Source organism: Larus michahellis, chromosome 8 (assembly GCF_964199755.1).
Source record: "Larus michahellis chromosome 8, bLarMic1.1, whole genome shotgun sequence".
Taxonomy (NCBI): domain Eukaryota; kingdom Metazoa; phylum Chordata; class Aves; order Charadriiformes; family Laridae; genus Larus; species Larus michahellis.
Genome location: NC_133903.1, coordinates 45,447,553 through 45,468,945, shown reverse-complemented (window position 1 = coordinate 45,468,945; position 21,393 = coordinate 45,447,553). Strand labels below are relative to the sequence as shown.

Here is a 21,393-nt window from a genome sequence, read left to right as displayed (position 1 = left end):
ACCAAAAACACACACACAAAAAAACCAAACTCCAAACAAAAAATCCAACTACTTAAAAATTTAAAAACCTTTTTTTCCCTTACCAACACCAAGATGTTCAATTCAAAGGTTACTTACCCACTTCACAAATTTTGGTCTGATCTCTTTGCTTTGACTTCTACATATATAAATTGAAGATAATGTATCGTTTCATCCCACAGTATTGTAAGGGTACAAATGTTATCATCTCTAAATCACAAGGATGTCCCAATACAGAGAATTCAATAAATAAAACTGGTAACTGTGCAACCAGTGTGGGTTCCAGACAGCATGCAACAAAACCCAGAATACTTCATTAAATGAGACCAAAAAGAAACCTTGACCAGCTATTCATGCAGTAAACACTATCCTTCCTGCACGCTAAGTGAAATACTGAGCTTTTAAGGGGGGAAAAAAAAAAAATATTCCATATTCCTTCTTTCTCACACATGTTCTTCTACAGCACCTTTTTGGCAGATAAGTTACTATAGTTGAGTTTACGTACCCACCTGCTTTCGTAAAAGAAGCTCTTACCTAGAGACTCTCTCATTTCCTGTGAACAGCAGTTCCCAATACACTTACAAGGCTTTTATTTCATTATGGAACCTCTCAAGCTGCTCAGCAAGACTGAAGTCAAAACTTTAATGTTACACCCTGTAAGTAAGTGCAACGAGACTTTCTAAACATTAAGAACGGTTTTTATATTAATATACGTTGTACAGAGGATGCATCCTCAACTCATTCAAAGCCACTAAATTGCTTCGGTGCCTTCTTAAGTAGTAGAGGCAGAAGGGTTTAGTAGCCTTTTTGCTCCCAATACCAAAATTTCCACAAGGCTGTTGACCTCAGAAACAGAGTCGCTAGTGACCCCTAGTGTTAAGAAGTTCAGTCTGAATTTGAATGATTTATGATAAAAAGCATGATGAGTATCATCCTTTCGGCACTTTGTTGTTGTTCTGACATGGCAAATCGTCACTGCTTTGTGTTGAGATTCTTTCCACTCCAGTTTACAAACAAAAATACTGGTATCCATTATTAAAGAAAGAAGTGAAAAGGAAATATAAACTTGTAAGCATCCAAGCAAATTGCAGATTGACATTCCTGTTGCTTTCAAATGTTTGATACATTTTTCCTCATTTGGAAGATTAACAGTAGGATATCTAGAGCAGACTGACAGTCATGGCTTCAGGTGGACATTTATAGCCTCTTGATCAGTCATTAAGGAATTAATGACAGTGAATCCCAATCCAAGCTGGCCAGTAAAGCCTAGTGTAAGGAAAGAAGTCATGACTGCCAGGTTGCTGCAAGACTTGGCCGTCCCAGGTAGAGGTGTATAGTCCAGCAAGCCAACTGCCCAGCTGACATAAAACTTGCTTACAACAGAAACATGTAACTACAGGAAAAAAAAGAAGAGTCCTACTGTTCTACTTACAATTTTGAGTCCAGGTTCAGGAGAAAGCCCAGTTTGTCATATTCTGGAAAACAAAAGCAAGGGACACAATATCATAAAAACTGCAAGCGTCTCCTCTGCAAAAGGCACCAAAACCAAAAAGCTGCAAGTCCTTATGGAAGGGCAATAATTATTTCTAACCGAAAATAACTATATTGTAACTTCTAGTCGCTAGCAGCTGTTATCGCAGATTATTGTTACTTCAGGGTATTCCCAAATTAACATTTCTGAATCTCCAAGAAATATTAAAGCAAGAGAATGTGTGGGTAATCATTAATTTATAAATCATTAGAATTAACCGAGATATCTGTAGTCATAAAAACAAAGCACTACTGAAATCACGCAGTGATATACAAAGCTTTCCTGCTTGCAGTAGAAATCATTTTGCCAGCAATTTGTATGACAAACGCTCCTCCTACGTCCTGATGTGGTAGAGCTTTGAAATTTTTCTTGATTCCTTGTCTTTTCCAAGCATAACTTCATAATCAAGCAGTCCATCTTCAAGATAAAGTCACTCATGGTAGCAAAAAAGCTTCAAGTTCAGGTGATGTTGTTCAATAGGAAACTGCAAAGTCAGAGCTTATGCCACAAACAGGGAACAGCTACAGAAACGAAGTTATCACTCAGAACATCCGTAACTCCTGTATAAAGTAAGCTTTACATCCAGCATCTTTGAATACATTTTGATCTCGTAAATCAAACACTTGATACAAAAATTAAAACTATTAGAATTCACGTGAGATACACAAGAAAAACTAAAAGGTGTAGCGTCTTTCTTGTGTTGCGTTAAGCTCAGGGGCCTCCTCACACTAAGGATCACTGGGTCTCACTGCCATACAATAAAAACCCCCAATACAAACAGAGAAGTAAAAGATAATGCCTCCAGAGCTTAATGATCTGGGGGATCATTAGGATGTATATTAAAAGAAACAGGGGGGGGGGTGTGGGAATTCTCATAGCCTTTTAGAAAGAGCTCAGTGGAAACAGAGAAGTTTGCTTTCTTTATGAAACATCACCAGAAATTCCGCTGCAGTAGCTTACCTAACGAAATCACAAGCTTTTCATGCTATCACTTACCAGCAGAACAGGAGAGCCTAAACATGTGCCTAAAACAGACCAATTGCACCAGATAGGTCAGTATAAACTGTGCCACTGATTTCAATCCCATTAAGATTTAATTCCTGAGCCAAGGGAGGAATTATGTTTGACGTATCTTGGGTAACAGAAGTTGCAGAACACGTGTGCACTTGATATTGGCACATACTATCCGCTCTCTGCCAGCGCCCGTGTGCCACCCACTTGATGTTCGAAGTGCACCTGTGCATCTCTCTTCCACCTTCCACATACTGACGGTTGTGTTTACCCCATGTGCTGCTTTCCTCATAACTTCCCAGTTTATTCCTCCTACAAGAAATTATTTCCTGTCTAGCCTTACCTCCTCCGTGTGTAGGATCGTGCATAGGAAGGCATCCATTCTGGGAAAAAAAGGATGCCTTCAATTTTTATTAACACTTCCCCCTTCCACAAAACAGCAGCCATACTGAGCAGATTTTTGTATTATTATTGGTTTTTTGTTTTGGTTTGATTTTGTGGGGGTTTTTTTGTTTGTTTTAAAACATCTACAGCCACTGACTAACCTGTCATCAATCTTATCCCATTCAGTCTAACATTCCCTTCTTCCCAACAGGAAATACAAGAAGAGGAAATGCACTAAGAGATACATCACCTCATAACTACAACAACATCCTGGGCTTTCTGTTAACTCAGCACTTTATGAGCTCTGCAACCAAAGCACCAGAAAGCAACACACATACTAAATGCTACGTGCCACAGATGACATACCTCCATTGCAATATTTCATAAGATTTACCTTCTGTCACATGCATTTCACCTTCCCTACGTTTAACGTGGTTACTTTTGATGTTCGCTGATGATTATTAAGAGAGGTATAAAGTAATCTCATAAGAATTATATATATCAACTGTCTTGCAACAGGCACTTTCAAAAAAAAATAAAAAATGTATGAAGTATAGCAAAACAAAATAACATTTCTGGTTTCAAACTAGAAGCACAGGTGTGTTCTTGATTTTCAGCAGGGTATGAATATTCCTTTCAGGCTGTAACACCAAACCAGAAGAATCTATGCTCCTTCCTCTCACCGGCTCATGACATGTGCAAACTACTGCAGGCAGAGAAACGCTGCGCTCACCATGAGCCGTCTCACATTCACCAGGACTTACAAAAGTCGCAGCGTTACTATGGGCTTGGAAGTTAATCTCTATCACATGTTGCTCCCCCAAGAAAGACACTAGGAGCCTGGAAATTACATATTCAAAGTTAGCTTCCATTTTAGCAAAAATCAAGAGTCTTTTTACAGACTTCCAATATCATTTAGCTGTATCACCATAACGCAGGGGCCAAAAGCCACTGCAACACACAGCAGTGCAGCCCAGAGGCTAGCTGGAAGTGGTCTGGATTCACAAAAGACAGATAAAACCCCAAATCCCTGGAGAAAGACAAACACACATAGCCCAGCTTCAGGAAAAGGCAATCCTTGTCTGGAGTATTGTATTTAATTTAAAACAAAATAAAACACAGACCCACTAAATCAAAGACAAGTACAACTGAATCTAAAATACAGCATGGTCAGGGTGTGATGATTACAGGAGATGGTCTGAGCTGATCATACAGCTCGCAGCTAAAAGAAGGGACAATCCCAGTCCTACCCTTCCCTCCCTCGAAAGTACTGGCTGCAAGAGCCTGCCCCGGCCCCCATGGAACCTCTCTGTGCCCTAACCTACAGGTTGCTTTTCACCCCCCATCACTTTACTTTAAAGCCTTACTCACCAGGTTAATGAGCTGATACACAAAAACATTTCTCCTCTTTTTCATGCAATGGGATACAGAAGTACTAGAATATTAGAGAAAATGGGACAAAACAGCTAGAGAGAACAAGGCAAAAATACTCCAGCATCTCCACCAAGAACTAGCTTGGGCCAGCTGGCCATGTTAACTGTGGTTTAATATTGGCCTCTGCCAACATCATCATGATGATCCCCCATAAGGGGGTCTCTGCACTGAAGCACAGTGCAGAGCTACGAACAGGTGTGGTTCTGGAGAACTCACTTCAGATCTAACCAGGCTGGTAGGCCTGGTCTGGCTCAGGCCACGTCTCACCAAGCAGGCTCCAGACAAGGCACTTATATGGCTGTATGGAATAGGATTTTCTCTAACCTGATCATCCTTGACCAAGGAAAAGTTTGTGGTTTGTTTTTGTGGGCTTTTTTGTGCGTGGTTTTTGGGTTTTGTTTGGTAGGGGTTTTTTAAGCCAAAAATGAGTAAAGATAATAAAGAACTTACTTTGCATCCACTAGAAGAGCATCACGGGAGAACCTGAACAAGGCTTTACATTCTCAGCCCGTAAAAGACTGAAAGGGCCATGAGGGATAAAGGCAACAGTATTAAAAGACAGCACGAAAATCTAAGGACCACATGCTCACTTGTGCTAGGAAGCTACACATCTCAGCTGCCATTGGGGTACAGTAGCATATAGAAGCACAGAAGTGAATGAACGTGAGAAATGAATTTTCATTATGTTCCATAAGAACAAGAGGTCTTCTTAGGTCAGAAATAAAATGCATTTGTACATTTCCAGGAAGATCGCAATTGAATAAGAATTTAATAACTGACAACAATTTCATAATAAAGCATATAATTCAGATTATATGAACAGAAGTACAGCCAAGCATAGCAATTTCTATAAATGATGTGCCAAATTCAATGCTGGCATTAGCATGGAAATTTCTCCCAAGTATCCAACAGAAATCCAGCTACCAGGCAGCAAGTGAGAAATGCCTCGTCTAACGTCTATAAACTCCGTACAGACCACCCAAAAAGCTATAAAGCACAGTGTACAATATCTTTCAAGTTTTCAAATTGCATTTTGCATCTGTAGCCAATATAACTATTTAAAAGCAAATGCGCAAAATTTTCCCCTTATGCTACTAATCAGAAATCAACAATCCAGGAATTAACTTGGCTCACTGATTTTATCCTTCCAAACTACCCGTAAATGATTTCACTGACGACTTGAGTACTATTCCTTTAAAATCTAGCTACTTAGAAGCACAGTACAAATAACTTTGCCCACAGAAACAGAAAATTAATTTAAACTCTTTAAAGAGATGGGCTATATGCAGCTCTAGTTCTGTGTTTAACTGGCAATTGCAAGTCCAGGAGGGAGGGCAGAACATTCACTTTTAGCTATTTTATTCAAAATGTTTGTGCTTGTCAAAGAAACAGGTATGACACTCAGGAGACAGAAGTCCTGTCAGGAGCAGCTCAGACCACCCTGATACATTTCATCCTGTCCAGTGCAGTTGGGTCTCTGAGGAACTGAGGCTGCAACTGAGCTAAGCTTCGGTCACTGTCCACAGGTTCTACATCTGTGTCAAAGGCCAGGTAAAGTGACTCACCCTGCAATGAAAAAGGTCAAACACCTCACATTCACTTTAGATTAAGAACACACACACAGACATTTACACAAGTTCAGCTGATGTAAAGCAATTCTGCTAGAACTCAAGAGAAAAGAAGGAATTAATGAAAAAAGCCATATGTAATGGATCAACTGAAAAGGACAAAAGAAAGGTTTTCTTCCAGGGTTAAATAAAAATACCACTCAGGATTACTGAGCAACAATGGAAGTACTGGACAAACCAGGTCTTAAAGTTGCATCCTTTCATTAGGATTTTCAGCTTTAACCTCTTCAGTGATGGAACATACTGATGAAGGCGTTCTTTTCTGAGGCTATTTAAATAACTGCCAAAAAAAAAAAAAAAGATTGTAAAGCCAAGTTCAGAAGGGGTAGAGCTGAGGCCACCTGGGCTCCGCAGCCCTGTCCCTGCATAGACTGATGCCCACCTCCCAAGTTTTATGTTCCGGTTTTTTTCCTCATCTCCATTTACTCTTTTGCATACAAGTTTAACAGCCTTTTTCTCCAGGTTATCCAAGTAACACCAGGGAGAATCCCAAGTGTGCTGGCAACATAAAGCCCAGTCCTTAGCTCCGTGCAGACACAGATTGGTGAATCATGCTTCTAGCACTGGGCTGCAAGGGTTAAGCAGTTATCTTTACAGATGTCAGTTCTGTTCCTTCTGTGTATTTTTACAGGGCAAGGAAAGGCATTCTCTGCCCATTTGACATTTCAACCATGTGTGTTAAAAAAAAAAAGATTCTTCAACAACTTCTAATATTTAGCCTCATATTAGGCTCCCTTTTTTCCTGGGGAGCAAAAGAACCTTCCTTGACAATACTACTTCTACCTAGAATTTTATTCTCAGAAAATATGGAATAACTTAAATTTTTAAGAAAACATCATAAACTTGAAGTATGCTCCTTCTTCCCTGGAATACTTCAGGCAAAATGGTTAGAACTGGGCAATATTCTAAGCAGCAAACAAAGAACCACAGAACAATTCTCAATATCAGCAGCAAAACTTGGAATTTCACTTCTATTAAAAACGTTCCTAGACTGTGCAAACTAATCTAGAGACACCAATCCTGCTGCACCAAGCTCAATGTTCATTTTCCAGGTAGTGCACCTGATGAGAAAAGCCATATTTGATGGAAATAGATACACCAAGCACTATCAGCACAACTGAAATGCAGACCTGTGAGTTCAAAGCAGGGAAGGGGGAAATCTGCCTCCGGCCATGAACCCCTGCACGCCCTGGTGACACCTAAAATCATGAGGATACTACTACTTATTGTTTCAGATTTAGCAGCAAAAGGAAGTAATTTCCAGCTCTGTAACTTAAGGTGGTTCCCCCACCCCACCCCCCGCCCTGTAATGCCTGATTAGGGCCCCCAAAGACATCTGGCCCAGCTTTACAGCCTGAGGAAAGCAATACACCAGAGGGGTCTCCTTCATTAGACACTGCAACTACATTATTCATCCTCCAGGCACAGAAAGAACAAATAAGCAATCACTTGCTGATAGTGCTGTATGGGTCATCCATCAGGAAGGTCTTTTGCCTGCTTGTCTTACCTCCAAAGTAGGTACAGTAAAACAGAGGTCATTCTAGCATATTACTTTTTAAATGGGTCTGGTTACCTTAACATAGACTATGTAACTCCTTACAATTTTTTTACTAATAAAAACTATAGCAACCTCATTGGTAGAAAAGCAACTGACTGCTTTAAGCTGAATTTATGAAAGGCTCCAATAGGAAGATGAAAAATTTCCATCTCTGAACTGCATATGCCCTTTTTCTTTTCCCAGGAAGTCATCTGTTTAAAGCCAGACTGCAACCTTTGCTAAATAAACAGTTGTTTCATTTACTACCATGTATCCACTTGGCTAATGGAGTTAATGCGGCCCTACTGAATCTTCCAACATATTCTTTATTTTAGAAATTGTATCATATTTCCTAATAAAAGTCAAGAACAATATTAACAAAACAGTAATCTATATTGGCTTTTAGTGACTTACAAAACGTACTGACTTGATGCAGAGAGATGCCACATGATAGAGAAAAATCCCATTAAAATACTTTTATTTGGAGGTATTCTTTAAGCTACTTCTCAGCATTAGCACCTCAACTCATTCGCAGCTGTATTTTCAATTGTAGGAATAGAACGTTAATAAGACAGATGATGATACTGAACATGCTGGCAAAGTCACATAAGGACTATGCAACCGATACATGACAGTCATTGGCAAAGGTTCAAGCAGCTCCCACAGCCTACAGCTCAAAGAAAGAAGTAGAACTTCATTAATCAAAAATGAAAAGGGAAAAAGCATTTTTTTCAGAATAAAGCCACTAAAACCAGCAGAAAAAAAAATGTATAATCTTTCCCATTTATTTTCTACTTTACAGGAAAGCAGAAAAGCGCAGCATAATAAGTTCACCTCTCCTTTCCCATCACTACCATGTAGTGTTAAGACAGACAGTCAGAAATGCAGTTTGGGGGGAAAAAAAACAACACAAGAAATCCAATACACTAGAACCACATCAGCTCCAAACATAAATTAAAATTGTTTTCCTCAAACCAAGAACACCTACCAGAGCCCCACAAATTCTATTAATCAACATAATACCTAAATTAATAACCACTAACCTAGAAATCCAGAAAAGATCAGAGTTTGTAATTGTAGCCACCTGTACTAACAAATTCTCATCGAGAAAGCCAAAGAACAGCAAGTGATCTTCTGCAAGTCACCAATGTTTTTTCTCTCATGCTAGAAAGTTGAAATAGTCAAGTAATTTGAGCAAGATGTAGGTAACACATAGTTGCTGGAGATGTTAGAACTACTGCATTTTAAGCCTGCAGTGAGAATAACTGCTCTACAACCGGTGGCCAGTACTGCAATCAAACACATCTAACAACCGTGTAAGTCTACAGCCGTAAGGTATTTAGAACCTCAATATTTCCAGCAAGCGCCCTAGCAGATGGGAAAGTTGCACATTCAATGCGCTCCTATCCTAATGAGGCTTAGAGGAGAAAAATGTAACTTGCTTGCTCTCAGACACAGGAGGTAGAAAGAGTCTTGAACAAAAATAGCAGGGGCATAAATCTGACTTTCAAAGTCCAATGTTTGATTTGCTAGCAACGAAGTAAAACAAAGCAACAAGAGAGGGAAAAGGGAAAAAAAAAGTACTAGCTGTCTATGGCAAACAAATGAAATCTAGGTCTCCTCAAACACCCTGTGCCCTGCTTAATGTTTCCCAAGTTCAGAGCATGATACTGTCCTTTCTGAAATGGTTTCAGCTGAAACACTGGCCTAGACATCACATCAAACATTTATCTTTGCTGCTTAAACTTTATCTTTCAAGGGAAGGGGCAATTATGAAGAGAATCACAAAAACATCTGGACTCACGAAGGCTAGACCACAGCGTGAACCTCAGTTCAGTCTCACTCCAAGCATATTTGATTCTCATGTCCTCTAGACTAATAATCTTCCATGAAGATTATTTAAGGCTCCAGAGTCAGATGATTTTTCTGAACACTTAGTTCAGGAAATTTATCCAGAATAACCTAGAGAGCGTCATTAATCTGAAATGCATAAGGACAGATTTCCAGCCTCCCTGAAAACTGAGATTTGCACGTGGGACAAGGAGTTAAGGAGAAAACCGAGATAAGGACAGGCAGTCAATTCAAATAAAATACAGAAGCTGCAACAAGACATTGCCCTTCACATGGCACGATTAACAATTACAAAAGAGCAATTCTAAGATGCTGTTCAATATGCAAATATAAGTCAATGAGTACTAGTGTTAAGCAGCATGAAATCTTAACAGGGACACTATTATTCACATCTGTTTAATTCTCACTGATAAAGAAAAGGGTATATGTATTTTAATGTTTCAAAGTACGTAACTTTAGTCCCTTCTTACCCCAACCTGAAACATCACCTACTAGGAATGGCTGGGCCTGGAGCTGCCATTGTTTCTTTGGGTTCTTTCTGGGCTCTGTCTTTTCCTGGGTCTGCAGCAAGGTGAGATGGGATGGACAGCGGAAGCACAATAGCCACAGTTTTTCTCTCTCTCCTTCCTGTTCAACAAGGAAAGCTATCCCTCAGTCGGACAGACATCACACATCTTGACATGTTATTACACATATCAGTTCAGAGCAAGTTAAAGTTTGCAGCACAGTGAATGCAAAGTACTAAATACGAAAGCAATAAACATACAGCGCTCTCCAACATTTCTGAGTCTCCCTTCTCAAATATATGAGTTTTCTTCATATTTCTTCAATGAAGAAATCCAATCTTGTTGCAGCGGAAGGATTTACAAACGATCAAATTTTACTGTCTTACTCCTAACCAATCCAAGCTTGAGTTGCAATATACAGGCAGAACAAAGACGAGTGCTTTTAAAGCAGACCCAGGCAGTCCGCTGGCTTACATTAGCTTGTCTCCCACTCTCCATGTTAACACAACTCCAAAAGACACGGAGCAGTTGAACTATTTTTGAAGCTAATCCACAGGGTTAACTGTTTTCACAACAGATAGAGGCCAAAATAGTATTAGGAAAAAAAATCCATAGGTAATATTTAAAAATTTTACTCCAGGACAAATTCTGGTCTTATTTGTACCAATGTCAATCCAGCGTAACTCCAGCGTAGGTATGCCGATTCAGACATACTCATCTAATCAAAACGTTTCCCTGAATTTTCCTCACAGATTTCATATCTCAAACCTATACAACTTCCCAGCTACTTTTGCGGACCAAAGAAACCATCACCCAATGAAGGAGGAGGCAGGCAACAACACACTTCAGTTATGACTGATATTAATTAGTAGAAGGGAGTCAATAGAGGGTCTCTTCCCCTCACAAACACAACAACATATCCACTCTGCACTCAGCACCTTAACGATGCTCCCACATCAGACCATGCACCCACAATAGATCCATTTCCAGATACAAGTTTTAGAGAAGATGCAAGGAGAGCAGAAAGCGTTTAGGGTGTTGTAAACAAAGCAAGTTACTACCACTAGCTCGGGGGTTAGTACATTGGAAATCTGTGTTCAAGCTTTGCTGTTAGTGTCAGGCAGCAGGCTCTCTTTCAAACTGTGCAGGCAGAAGACAGGTGCTATGTTGGAAGGCAGCACGTTCCCCCTATCAACCTAAGAGGAAAGGCTAGTAAGGAAGATAAAATACAAAACCTTCACTTGGATTATTTTTTTCTTTTCTGCAAGACAGTAAATACACCCATCTTTTAAGGGGTTTTAAGTTATAAGAGTAATTCTTAGCCTTTCCTTTGCACTTCATATATCATTATACATACGCTGTAAAATGGATTTCATCAAGTATCATGCTCACTATGGTGTGCCTTGGCTACAGCTCACATATTAAACATAGCCAAATGGATAGTTACTGGGCTCATGAAGTGCCCCCAGTACAAAAGAATTTTTGATTTATGGTTCAGTTTAATTGAAGGTCATGCTTAGGTTCCAAAGGAAATTAGATTGGGGAGGATTTGCCCTGGGGTTTGATAATACTGGTCAATCTCCACCCAAAAAAAAAAGTTTCCAGCCCTATTTGTTTAGCTACGACTCTTTCGCCTTCTCCTTCCTGGAAGCATTCCTGATGTCTTTCCCCAAATAACTCAACTGTTTGTTTAGCTGAGAAACTCTCCTAGTAGCATGGAACAGTTTTTCTTCAGCTGGTGGGTGACATCATCTTAATGCCTTTCACATGAGAAAAGAAGCACAAACCACATCACTAACGCATGTAACATGTCCAGGTCATCTGCCTTGCTGGGTAATGGGAAGGGTCCCACATGTTAATCCTTGTGTCACACTAAGACCCTTAATACTTCCACTACATTTACAAAAGGACCTATTCACCCACTTTGTCTAGAGGGTTGATTCCCACAAAAGTCTGACTCGGTGACTTGCCTCCCAACATGGCTACCATGTCCGATTAAGTAGAAGCCTTGTCATGAGGTGGGAGATAGAGAAGAAGGCAATGTTGTACCTGAGCCTATTGTATGTCCAACGGAGTCAAAGGAAAGAACCACTGAATCTGTAACACAAGAGTACAAGTTCATTTTCCCCTTTTTCTTAGCACCATTTCTTGCCGTAACATTTTCTTGTTATTTTGCTTAAATAACGCCTTACGCTCCCTTCCGCCAGGAAGCAGAACAACCTCTTCACCAGCCGGACAAAACAACAGGTGTCTAGCAAAGGCAGAACACTGGAGTATGCAACAAATCACGATGTCATTACCCAACAAAGTAGCTATAATTTATTGAAATTAACTTCATTTTATGCCTAATAAGCTTGGTCAACCTTATCAAAACTGAATCATAATATCCTTTCTACTGCTAGACTGGAAAGCTTTTTATTATTAAATGTATTATCAATATTTTGTCCCCACTTAAGGGATTCGCCTGCTACAATCAACTCTTCCCTGACACTGCTAAGACAAGCATTTTGCGCTCCTTGAAGTTCTCACCATGTTTTCCACGTCTTTACTCACACTAGTGGCTCCCCAGCTGAATACATTTCAATTTATCAGTATCCTTCACCTTTGTACTATATACAGCATGTGTGTTACGTATCAAGAAATAAACTCTCTCTGCTTGATACCCTTTTATTTTGCCATCTGGGGATCACAACAGTGCTTTCATCCATGATCGCAATGATGACTCTTGCTCACCAGTTAACGCCCCGTATTTTTAGTCACTGTTTCATATGATGGGGCACACTTTGCTTCAATTGTGGTTTACAGTGCATGCAATATACATGCAACTTGACATTCGGCCATGTAAAAAGCCTTATTGTCTGTTTGCACTTAGCTCACCACATGATCCAGATCCTTTTGTTAGTCATTCGTTTTCCCCATATACCACTCTCCCAGCCTAGAATCTGTTTGCAAAATTTATCAGTAATAATTTGATATTCTGTTCCAAGTGGAGCTACAATATGGTACCATGCTCAATGGTGGTGGTGATGGGGTCCAGGTGTATTCTTACTTAAGACAAACCAACACTTATTTTGGTAGTAAGCCTCTTGGTTTGCCATTCATTTTGATGCCAATCTCAATCGAAGGAGAAACTCTACTGAATTCTACTCCACCACCAGTGGCACAGAACTGGGCACAGAACTTAAAGACAACTTATCAATGGGTAAAAAACACAGCGAAGAACAAACCAGCATGATATTATTAATAATTTTATGGAATGAGAAGCTTTAAACTGACACAGCAAGAGCAGAACTGCCTCTCATCTTCAGCTAAATGAACAGATTGAATCCCTTAAAGTTTCTCTTTGTAACTGAGGCCTCAGATGTGATGAACTGATCACGCATCCTTTGCAGCACCTCAGCAGCTGCCTCGGCGCAAGCCCTCAGTGCAGAGCAAAAAGCCCAAGCACAATCAGATTTCGGGTGCTGAAAAGTTGTTGAGCTCCCACTGCATCACCTTACATTTGGGCAGGCTACAGTTGCAGACACGGACAGTTACCTCATTTGAGTTACCTCATTTCATCTGACAATAACTTGACATAGGACGGAGCCCTTGGCTTTTCTATACTGTACATCACCCTCATACTTATTTTCCAAATCTTACAAATTCAATAAGAAAGTGCTAATTTTCAAAATAAACTAGTAAAACTGTTCATTTAACTGGATTTAAAACAATTTTTAAAAAGCATGCCTATGCTGTCCCAGATCCAACACTGTGGTAGTAACATTAAATAATAAGGAAAAAAGAAAGATATTACTAGTCTCAAAACTTATTCCAATAAAAATAAAAATCCATCTGGACTTAACAGCTGTATTTCCTCTTTTGGGAATAAAATTCAGACATCTTTATATTATTCTAAATAGCAAGGGGTTTAATTCATTTTAACTGCATTAAATTCATCTGCCATCAATTAATTCTGAAGTATCTCTGTGGGGTTCTACTTTTAAAAAACTTCAGATTTTTATCAACATAAAGTATTGCTTTGTAGTTAATGCCAAATTTGAACGTTGTTCATTTTCCTCCAATATATTTTGCATTCAACCACTATGCATGAAATATTAGGACTTATCTGAGAATGGCTGAAAAGTATTGCAAGCACCAAATTAATACAATTATTGCAGCCCACAAAAACAGTATAATGTTTTATTCCCTTAACTGAGAACATTATCTTCCTCCTATAAACAAAAAGAATTATAAGCAGAGTAAGCACGTGAGCTCGCTCCAATCCAGTCCTCCACGTGACTATTAGTTTCACAGTTTCGACCTCAAATTCACTGTGAATAACGTGCATTATATCCCAAGTAATTTCACAAACCATGGACCTTTATTAAAATACCATGTTTAATTCTGGCATTAACACTTCAAAAGGGAAGAAGTTGTGAACTTGAAAAAGGCTGAGAAGATAATCTTGTGTCACCTTTCTTCCACTCAGACAGCTATCTGCATTCAGCCAAATTCAGAGCTACAGGTTATTTTTTTTCAGAAGATGATGAAGATAAACATTTCTTTAAGGCAAGCCAGATTTATTTGCAAATACACCAAGTCCTGCTTCCACGAACACAAGAACAGCAGCTTCTTTGCCTCTAGCTTCAAATCTCTTCCAGATATCTCTCAGCTCACAATCCTCCCAGCCTTCTAGAAATTTTTTTCCAGAGACAAAGCGGCTGCTCAGTCTGTGCCCAGTGCCTTCCCCCACAGCCCTGAATCTGTTCTATCTTTCAAAGGCAAATAAAACTTAATAAGACACTATGTAAAACATACCCACTTATATATGCCCTTGCTTTGGGTGCCAAGAAGTGTTTATGTCTGAAGGAGCAGACCCTAACCTTTCAGCTACCTACTTCCACAAAGCAGATTAAGTGGGGGTTTTTTCTGCCTTCTTAACTCAAGAGCAGCCTTTATGCCCAAATCATGAAATCTGACACCCAATAACTTGCCAACATGCACAGCTTAAGGCTGCATACACCACAATGCCAGCCTTTTACATCTGTTTTCACGTCAGCTACAATAATTTTTTTAGTGGCTACAGCAGCTTAAAAAAGAAAAGGAAAAAAAAACAAAACCAAGATACAGCAAAATCCAAATGCAATTCTGGACCAGATCCAATCCGTCAGAAGCAGCAAAGGCAGCAGAAACACTCACTTATTTAGAAGGCACTCAGTGCTGGGAATAAGAACATCTGAGACCTCACCAGCCAGACTTGCAAAGTTGCTTTGGGTAATTTTGTGTCAACTTTGGGTAAAAGTTGCATTGGGACCTATGCTCTGGGTCACCTTCCCTTCCCACCCACCATCCAGCTACAGCATCAAAAATTGGACCAACACATGAATCTGCTCCATCATCCCCCAAAAAACAGCGTTGTGCAGGGCTGCGTGAACGTGCTCAACCACAGCCCTTTTGGAGCGTGGAACAGGGCAGTATGAAACTCCTCTTCCAGGAGATCTCACTCTTATGGAACACACACAAGGATCCTGCTTGGTTCAGGAACCAAGAGCTCCAAGGCAGACTGTGCAGAGAGACTCAATGCTGCTCTGGGAACAAATTTAAACTCTGTTCCAACAATGCTCCATGCAGGACGAAGAGCTGAACTTGCCTTTGAGGGAACACAACTGGATTTGCATGGTTTTGTCCTGAAGTAAAAAACCAGAAGTCCTGCAAATCTGAAGTGGCTACGTTTGCTGCTGCACTTACACCACAGTCCAGACAAGCCACCCAGGTATGAGGATTGATTGTATTTCAAGGCAAGGGATGCACTTCAAGTGTCACTGACCCTTTATCTCTTCACACGTACACATCCCTTTCCACTCCAGTGTTCCCCACCTTAGGTCTCCCGCAAGTCCTTCCTCCTGTTTGGTTTGTTAACCATGAGGAGTCTCAGGGCCTGGATAACTCTGTACCACACTCCCCTGTCCCCAGCGCAGGCAAATTAAATTACTCATCTTGCTGCTTATATTGTGCACTTTAGGTCTAGGCATTTCTGCACACCAGATAACTATTTAGCTGCTATTCCTTACAGATTGACGTATCTCTTCCATTACTCTAGTCTCTGAACAGAGAAATAAATGAAGATTTGGGTCCTCATAAAGGAGCTATGATCCTGACCAACAAACTGCAGATTTGTAGGAGATAGAGAAACAAGGTCATATTGGAAAGCATCTTAAGTTTCATATTCCAAGAAAGAGATATGGACACCATAGGATAAACATTTAATGTCATGCATGGGTACTGCACTTGAGAGATGTTTGGAAGCAGCTCTTAAAGCCCAATTGTGTCAAGTTCCTGAAATGATGTAAGAGCAAATATGTGGACCAACTTCCAATGCACATACTGTCCTTGCTTTGATTTCATCATTGATGAAAATGCAATATACAAACTGAAAACAAGCAGTGGCAACACAGAATGAGAACAACAAATATAATCCACATTTAATCAAGAAGTGTATATAACCTGTATGTTTACCTAAGTGCTGTTTCAGAATTTCAGTTAAGACTTTTACAGTAAGTCCCTCTGAGAAATCACTAATATTTTTGTTTGTTTGTTTTTTTACAGATTCTCCCTGCAAGGATTTGCAGATATTTGTCTCATCCTATTGGAAACCAAATAAACTGAACCAATAACTTCTTTTATCCTTTTTCTTTTTTTTTTTCCCTTTTAAAACAAAACCAGACTTTAGCAATAAACCAACTTCCCCAGGAAAAAAAAAAATCTGTAAAAAAAATGATTGTGTGCTGCTTTGGAAGTGGTCCTGAGAAACCACAAACCATCAGTCCCACAGGAGTTATAAGAGTTTAATAATAAAGGCTTAACACAGCCTCGATACCACATATCATTACAGCAATACGCTCCACAGACCAAGCCAAACAGGGAATACAATAATACATTGCAACATAAGGCTGTAATTTGGCACATCCTTATACAGAGACTCAAGCTCTGAGGTCTGCACTGCTTTCTTGTACGTGTGATCACTGCTAAGTTTCTCATTCCATATCCCTGCTCTCCAGATACTCCAATGGACTCCTACAGACCTGCAAACTATATTTAATAACATTTAATGTAATTTCTACCTCCGGACCTTGATCAGAGACCAGATATCCTGCAGAGCTCCATCACCTGGACTGGGGATTGCAATTGTGGTAACAACATCAAAGAATAAAATTTTGATTCAGAGTCAGAATGAAATGAAAGACTTCAGGTGCTGCTTTTTCACCACAGAATTAGAAGCCCATCCATAAAGAAAAACGTTTGTCATTCAGTTGTTTCCCTTTTTCAGCTGAGTACTGAAAAGGTTAGGATTAAACAACCCAGTAGCAATCAAAATTTATTTTCTATTTGAGTTCAATATTCTATAACTTGAGACATACGAGAGAAGGAACACTTAATGCACAAAGTTCTTCATAACTAAGTGACAAAAAGGCCAGTAATAACAAAAACTATCCTTATGTTTCATCTAGTCAGAAAATGAAGCTCAGAAAAACAGTGCCACTCTCAGAAAACATGCTACTGTTGGAATTCATTTGGCAAAAAGATTGGTCTCAGAATATCCCTTGCCCCAAAGAAAAATCATTTGGAAAAAACCCCACTGTTATCATGACTATGCAACATTCTGGATAATTCTTATATCCAAGGAACTGAAGGGAACTAAATAATTTCAGTTCTATTTCACAGAGATCTCGCTTAGATACCTAGAGTATGAACGTCCTTCCTCAGATTTAGTAAAACACAGGAACAATTGCCTGTACTTAGAAATTACTTGACAGGGCATCCTTCACTTCCTAATGCTTTGTTTTACTTGCTAAAGACAGATTTAGGGAAAGGCTAAGTAATTTATTCAGTCTAATGATAAATGCCACCCTACTAATTTATTAAGTATCCTACTTTTGCATTAATGTTGTCTTCCCCCCCACTGCTTAGTTTATTCCACTTTATCTTTCTTCTATAGTACAACTGATTTTCCTAATTCTCCAATGTTTTCTGGACACAGTGAGATGGCTCTGTGCTAAGAGCACTGCTCACTACAAGAACATCTTCTGTACCACAGCGTCAATGATGCTCTGAGTTACTCCTATTCTTTATTAAAAACTCAAGGCACTAACTATGATATACCCTACGCACCACTTCACACAACATCAGTGAAGGCCAAAGGAGACATATATAAGACCACTCTTAACTAGTAATCTCAACTCCTACGTACATACTCTGTGAAAAACAGTTAGTAGTGTTCCCATGCTTAGACACCACAAGAAATTACAACCTCAAGCGTATTGTTTGAGCAGCGTTAGTGTAACATTTTTCAATATCCAAGATGAGGAATATATAAAGTCGACACACACACACAGAGCACAGGCACACTTCCTAATCACAGATGTGCAAGCTTCTAGCAGTAAATACTGGGACTGCAAGTTTTGGCAAGCAAAGCATATGAAGAGTTTCAGTCCAGCGCTGTCTGCAACTGAGAGGAGACCCAGGTTCAAAGTTCAAACTTATTCCCTTTATGGGAAGGGAAAGTCACTCAGCAACAGGACACATCTTCAGCAACAGGAAACATCTGATTGTAAAGACGACTTCCAATAAATTCCGGATTTTCTACTTTAGGAAATTCTCTTAAAACAAGGCTGAGCTACAGTGTTTCTGTTGGACTAAACTTGAATGCCTGTCCTGCATGCCACCTGGCTATATTTGTATTGGTATGGAGATGCGGGAAGGGCTGGTTCTTGTTTCATACAACATACCTGAGGGAAGATTCACCCTCATTTGAGAATGTGTGTCATTGTGAAATATCATAAGAATGGAAAAATTTCATTCCAATCTAAATATTAATTCACTTATCCACTGCACAAAGTAAAAGAGTTTCTGCATTGCTGCTCTAGCCAGCATCTCTTTAAATACTCATTTATATAGTACTAACTTTTAAAGCATAGAGTACTGAAGTAGGCCATGTAGGTTCTCTCCCCATTTCTGTGGCTGACCTAATAGCACACCCTTTTTATCGACAGATGACTTCACAGTCAAGCTTAGAGTTGAACCCAAATTCCTTGGCTATCCACTCTGTCCAGACGTCAGGTCCCTTTTCCGCTTCATCCTGGAGCCAACCAGTTTCCACGCTGAGGAAGTGGACGCAGAGGGACGAGGCTCACACACAAGCACTGCCCAGGGAGCGCAGACACGGCTGGTTCAGAGCTCGTCTCTGCAAACTGACGGCCAAACTAAAACGTGGCCAATATGGGTAATCTTGCTATAACCTGTCCAACCCGGAACAAGCCCTTTGATGAAATTAAGCAAGTCTCAACTGTAAAAATAAACAATTTGCCTTTTTCCCTTGGAAAAAAAAGAAAAAAAAAAAGACATGAGAGCTAAGAACAAATATAGTTAAGTATTATCATTTGTCTCAATAATTTTAAGTGGCATCAAGTTCTACTGGTTACATTGTAAACTGTAAAGTAATTATCAGCTCTCAATTTCCTGTCATTTAATTGAAACTAAAACTCTCTTCACAATACGGAATTTGAAAGATGTAGTGATATTTCTTTAATGAAATTTTATGAATCCTAACCAAATTTTTACACTTGCTGTTGTGTGCATCACTCCTTTTCCATCAGGACGTTCGTAATGAAGTGGCAAATTAACTAAGCAAGTTCCGAACAGATGTATTTTTAAAATGGTCTGAGCATGCCAGTTTTCTTTATTCTGCAGTGAATTAATTGAAAGAAAAGATGTGGTGTCCCGCGCCGGCTAGCAAATGCTTCAGAAGGATATTACATTGCTATTGTCTTCAGCAGCGCCCAAACAACTGTCTGGTAGCAGGAAGGGCCAGTATGTTTTGCTCGTAAGATCAGCATTTATTTGGATCTACTACATAACTTCGCAGTGCCGTGACCAACGAAACTCTGGGCACAAGGACAACATGGTGCTTCATGCCAAGCATCCAATATTTGCAGCTCCTTGGTGTCTGTCACAGCTCCCTGTTCCAGCGGAAGACCAACAGCACTGGCCTCTCAGGTTGCTCCTTCCAGAGGAGATGGAGAAACACTCCCCAAATGCAAAGGAGACGGGGAGATCAAGGTGCTGGAGAAGTTCAATGAAAATATATTTGGCTTTGAGGAACACAGCTGTAGACAAGGTACAGATCTACCGTAAAAACCACAAAAGCAAAAAGGCCAAACTATACCAATAAAGCTGGCATCTGAGAGGTTTTTCTCTTGACAGAGAGAAATCCTTAATTAATCCCAAACAGATTCTCAGTATTTTCAGGAGATCATATCCCAAGCCAAGTCTCACATTTTGGTTTCAATTATTATTGTAGCAGCAAAAAGTCAGCCATACACCCAAATTCCACAGTGGAACATACAATAAATTACAAAACAGTAAAACTTCTCTCTTCTAAGCTTACAATCCATGTGCAAGACAGAAAATGGATATTGGCAGTTGGGGAATTACACAGGAACAAATGTGAAAACGTGGGTCAGGAAGATAGTACCAGCTCAGTATAAGACATTTTCTTGAGCATCAGTGGTAGTACCAGTCTTTAATCAAAACAATATGAAGTGAAATCATATTTTGGTTTTGAATAAAAGATTCACTATTTTCATCAAGAAATACAGTATTTGTGAACTGAAATGTAAAGCACTTGCTTTAGGTTCAGAATATGCGTCTTCTTCTGAATGTATACCTCCAGCTAATACTTCAAAATTATGAATTCTTTAACACATTTATTTTAAAAGGGTCACTACTAGTGTTTCCTAGATAATCTCAGCAACAAAACAACGCTGCAGCTGTCCTTTTAATTAAAATTAACAGCAGACTTGTACATTGGATATATCAGGGGGCACAGGGGAAGTTGTATTTAGACTTACCTGTGTATGACTTTTGGATCTAATGATTAGGAATCTTTAGAGGATAGACCAATTTAACCACTGACATGACTTAAGACAGAAAACTACTGAAACAATGGCAAATTTTGTTAGTCTGTGTGGAATGTGTCTAATAATAATTAGTACAGCCATTACTGAGCTCAAACAAGAATACTGGACAGGAGAGGCTGCAGACCACAACTAAATTTTATTTTTTAATTAAAGCACGTAACAACACTCATTTGGACATAAACCCTTGAAAAACACTCCACTAAGTCATTTGCAGACTCCATATAATATTCTGGTGATGCAGAACAGACGTAAACAAAAAATTAATTGGCCAATGCTCTCTGGCTGCTTTCAATCACACTTCAAGAGCTGCAAATTGTTCTCAAAGTATTTTTAAAACAGTTTTAACCTAATAATATTTATTTCAATCATTAGAAAAATGTAAATAGCATACTCCCTTCAGTATTCTTGGTTAGTGCTCACACATGTAATTTTCACATAACTTTTGGAATACCAAACAATTTCGATATCAAAAACCCTCAAAACTTTTAAACATTGTTACTCTTTACTACATACTAGCGGCTTGAAACTATGAAGA

At 39.4% G+C, this 21,393-nt stretch overlaps 1 protein-coding gene across 15 annotated transcripts in view; it reads right to left on the bottom strand.

The window, feature by feature from the left end:
* The window catches only part of ST3GAL3 (ST3 beta-galactoside alpha-2,3-sialyltransferase 3), a 194,032-nt gene that overhangs the window by 138,964 nt on the left and 33,675 nt on the right, over nucleotides 1-21,393 (bottom strand). For 4 of the 15 annotated variants that reach the window (XM_074599488.1, XM_074599487.1, XM_074599495.1 and 1 more), the window contains exon 3: nucleotides 1,451-1,493. The exons of 2 other annotated variants lie outside the window; for them this stretch is intronic. In XM_074599488.1, the coding sequence (XP_074455589.1) occupies nucleotides 1,451-1,493 (43 nt within the window). Of the gene's footprint in view, nucleotides 1-1,450; nucleotides 1,494-9,882; nucleotides 10,039-11,949; nucleotides 11,998-21,393 lie in introns of all 15 variants that reach the window. 9 more of the 15 variants (XM_074599481.1, XM_074599486.1, XM_074599482.1 and 6 more) reach the window with 4 other exon arrangements.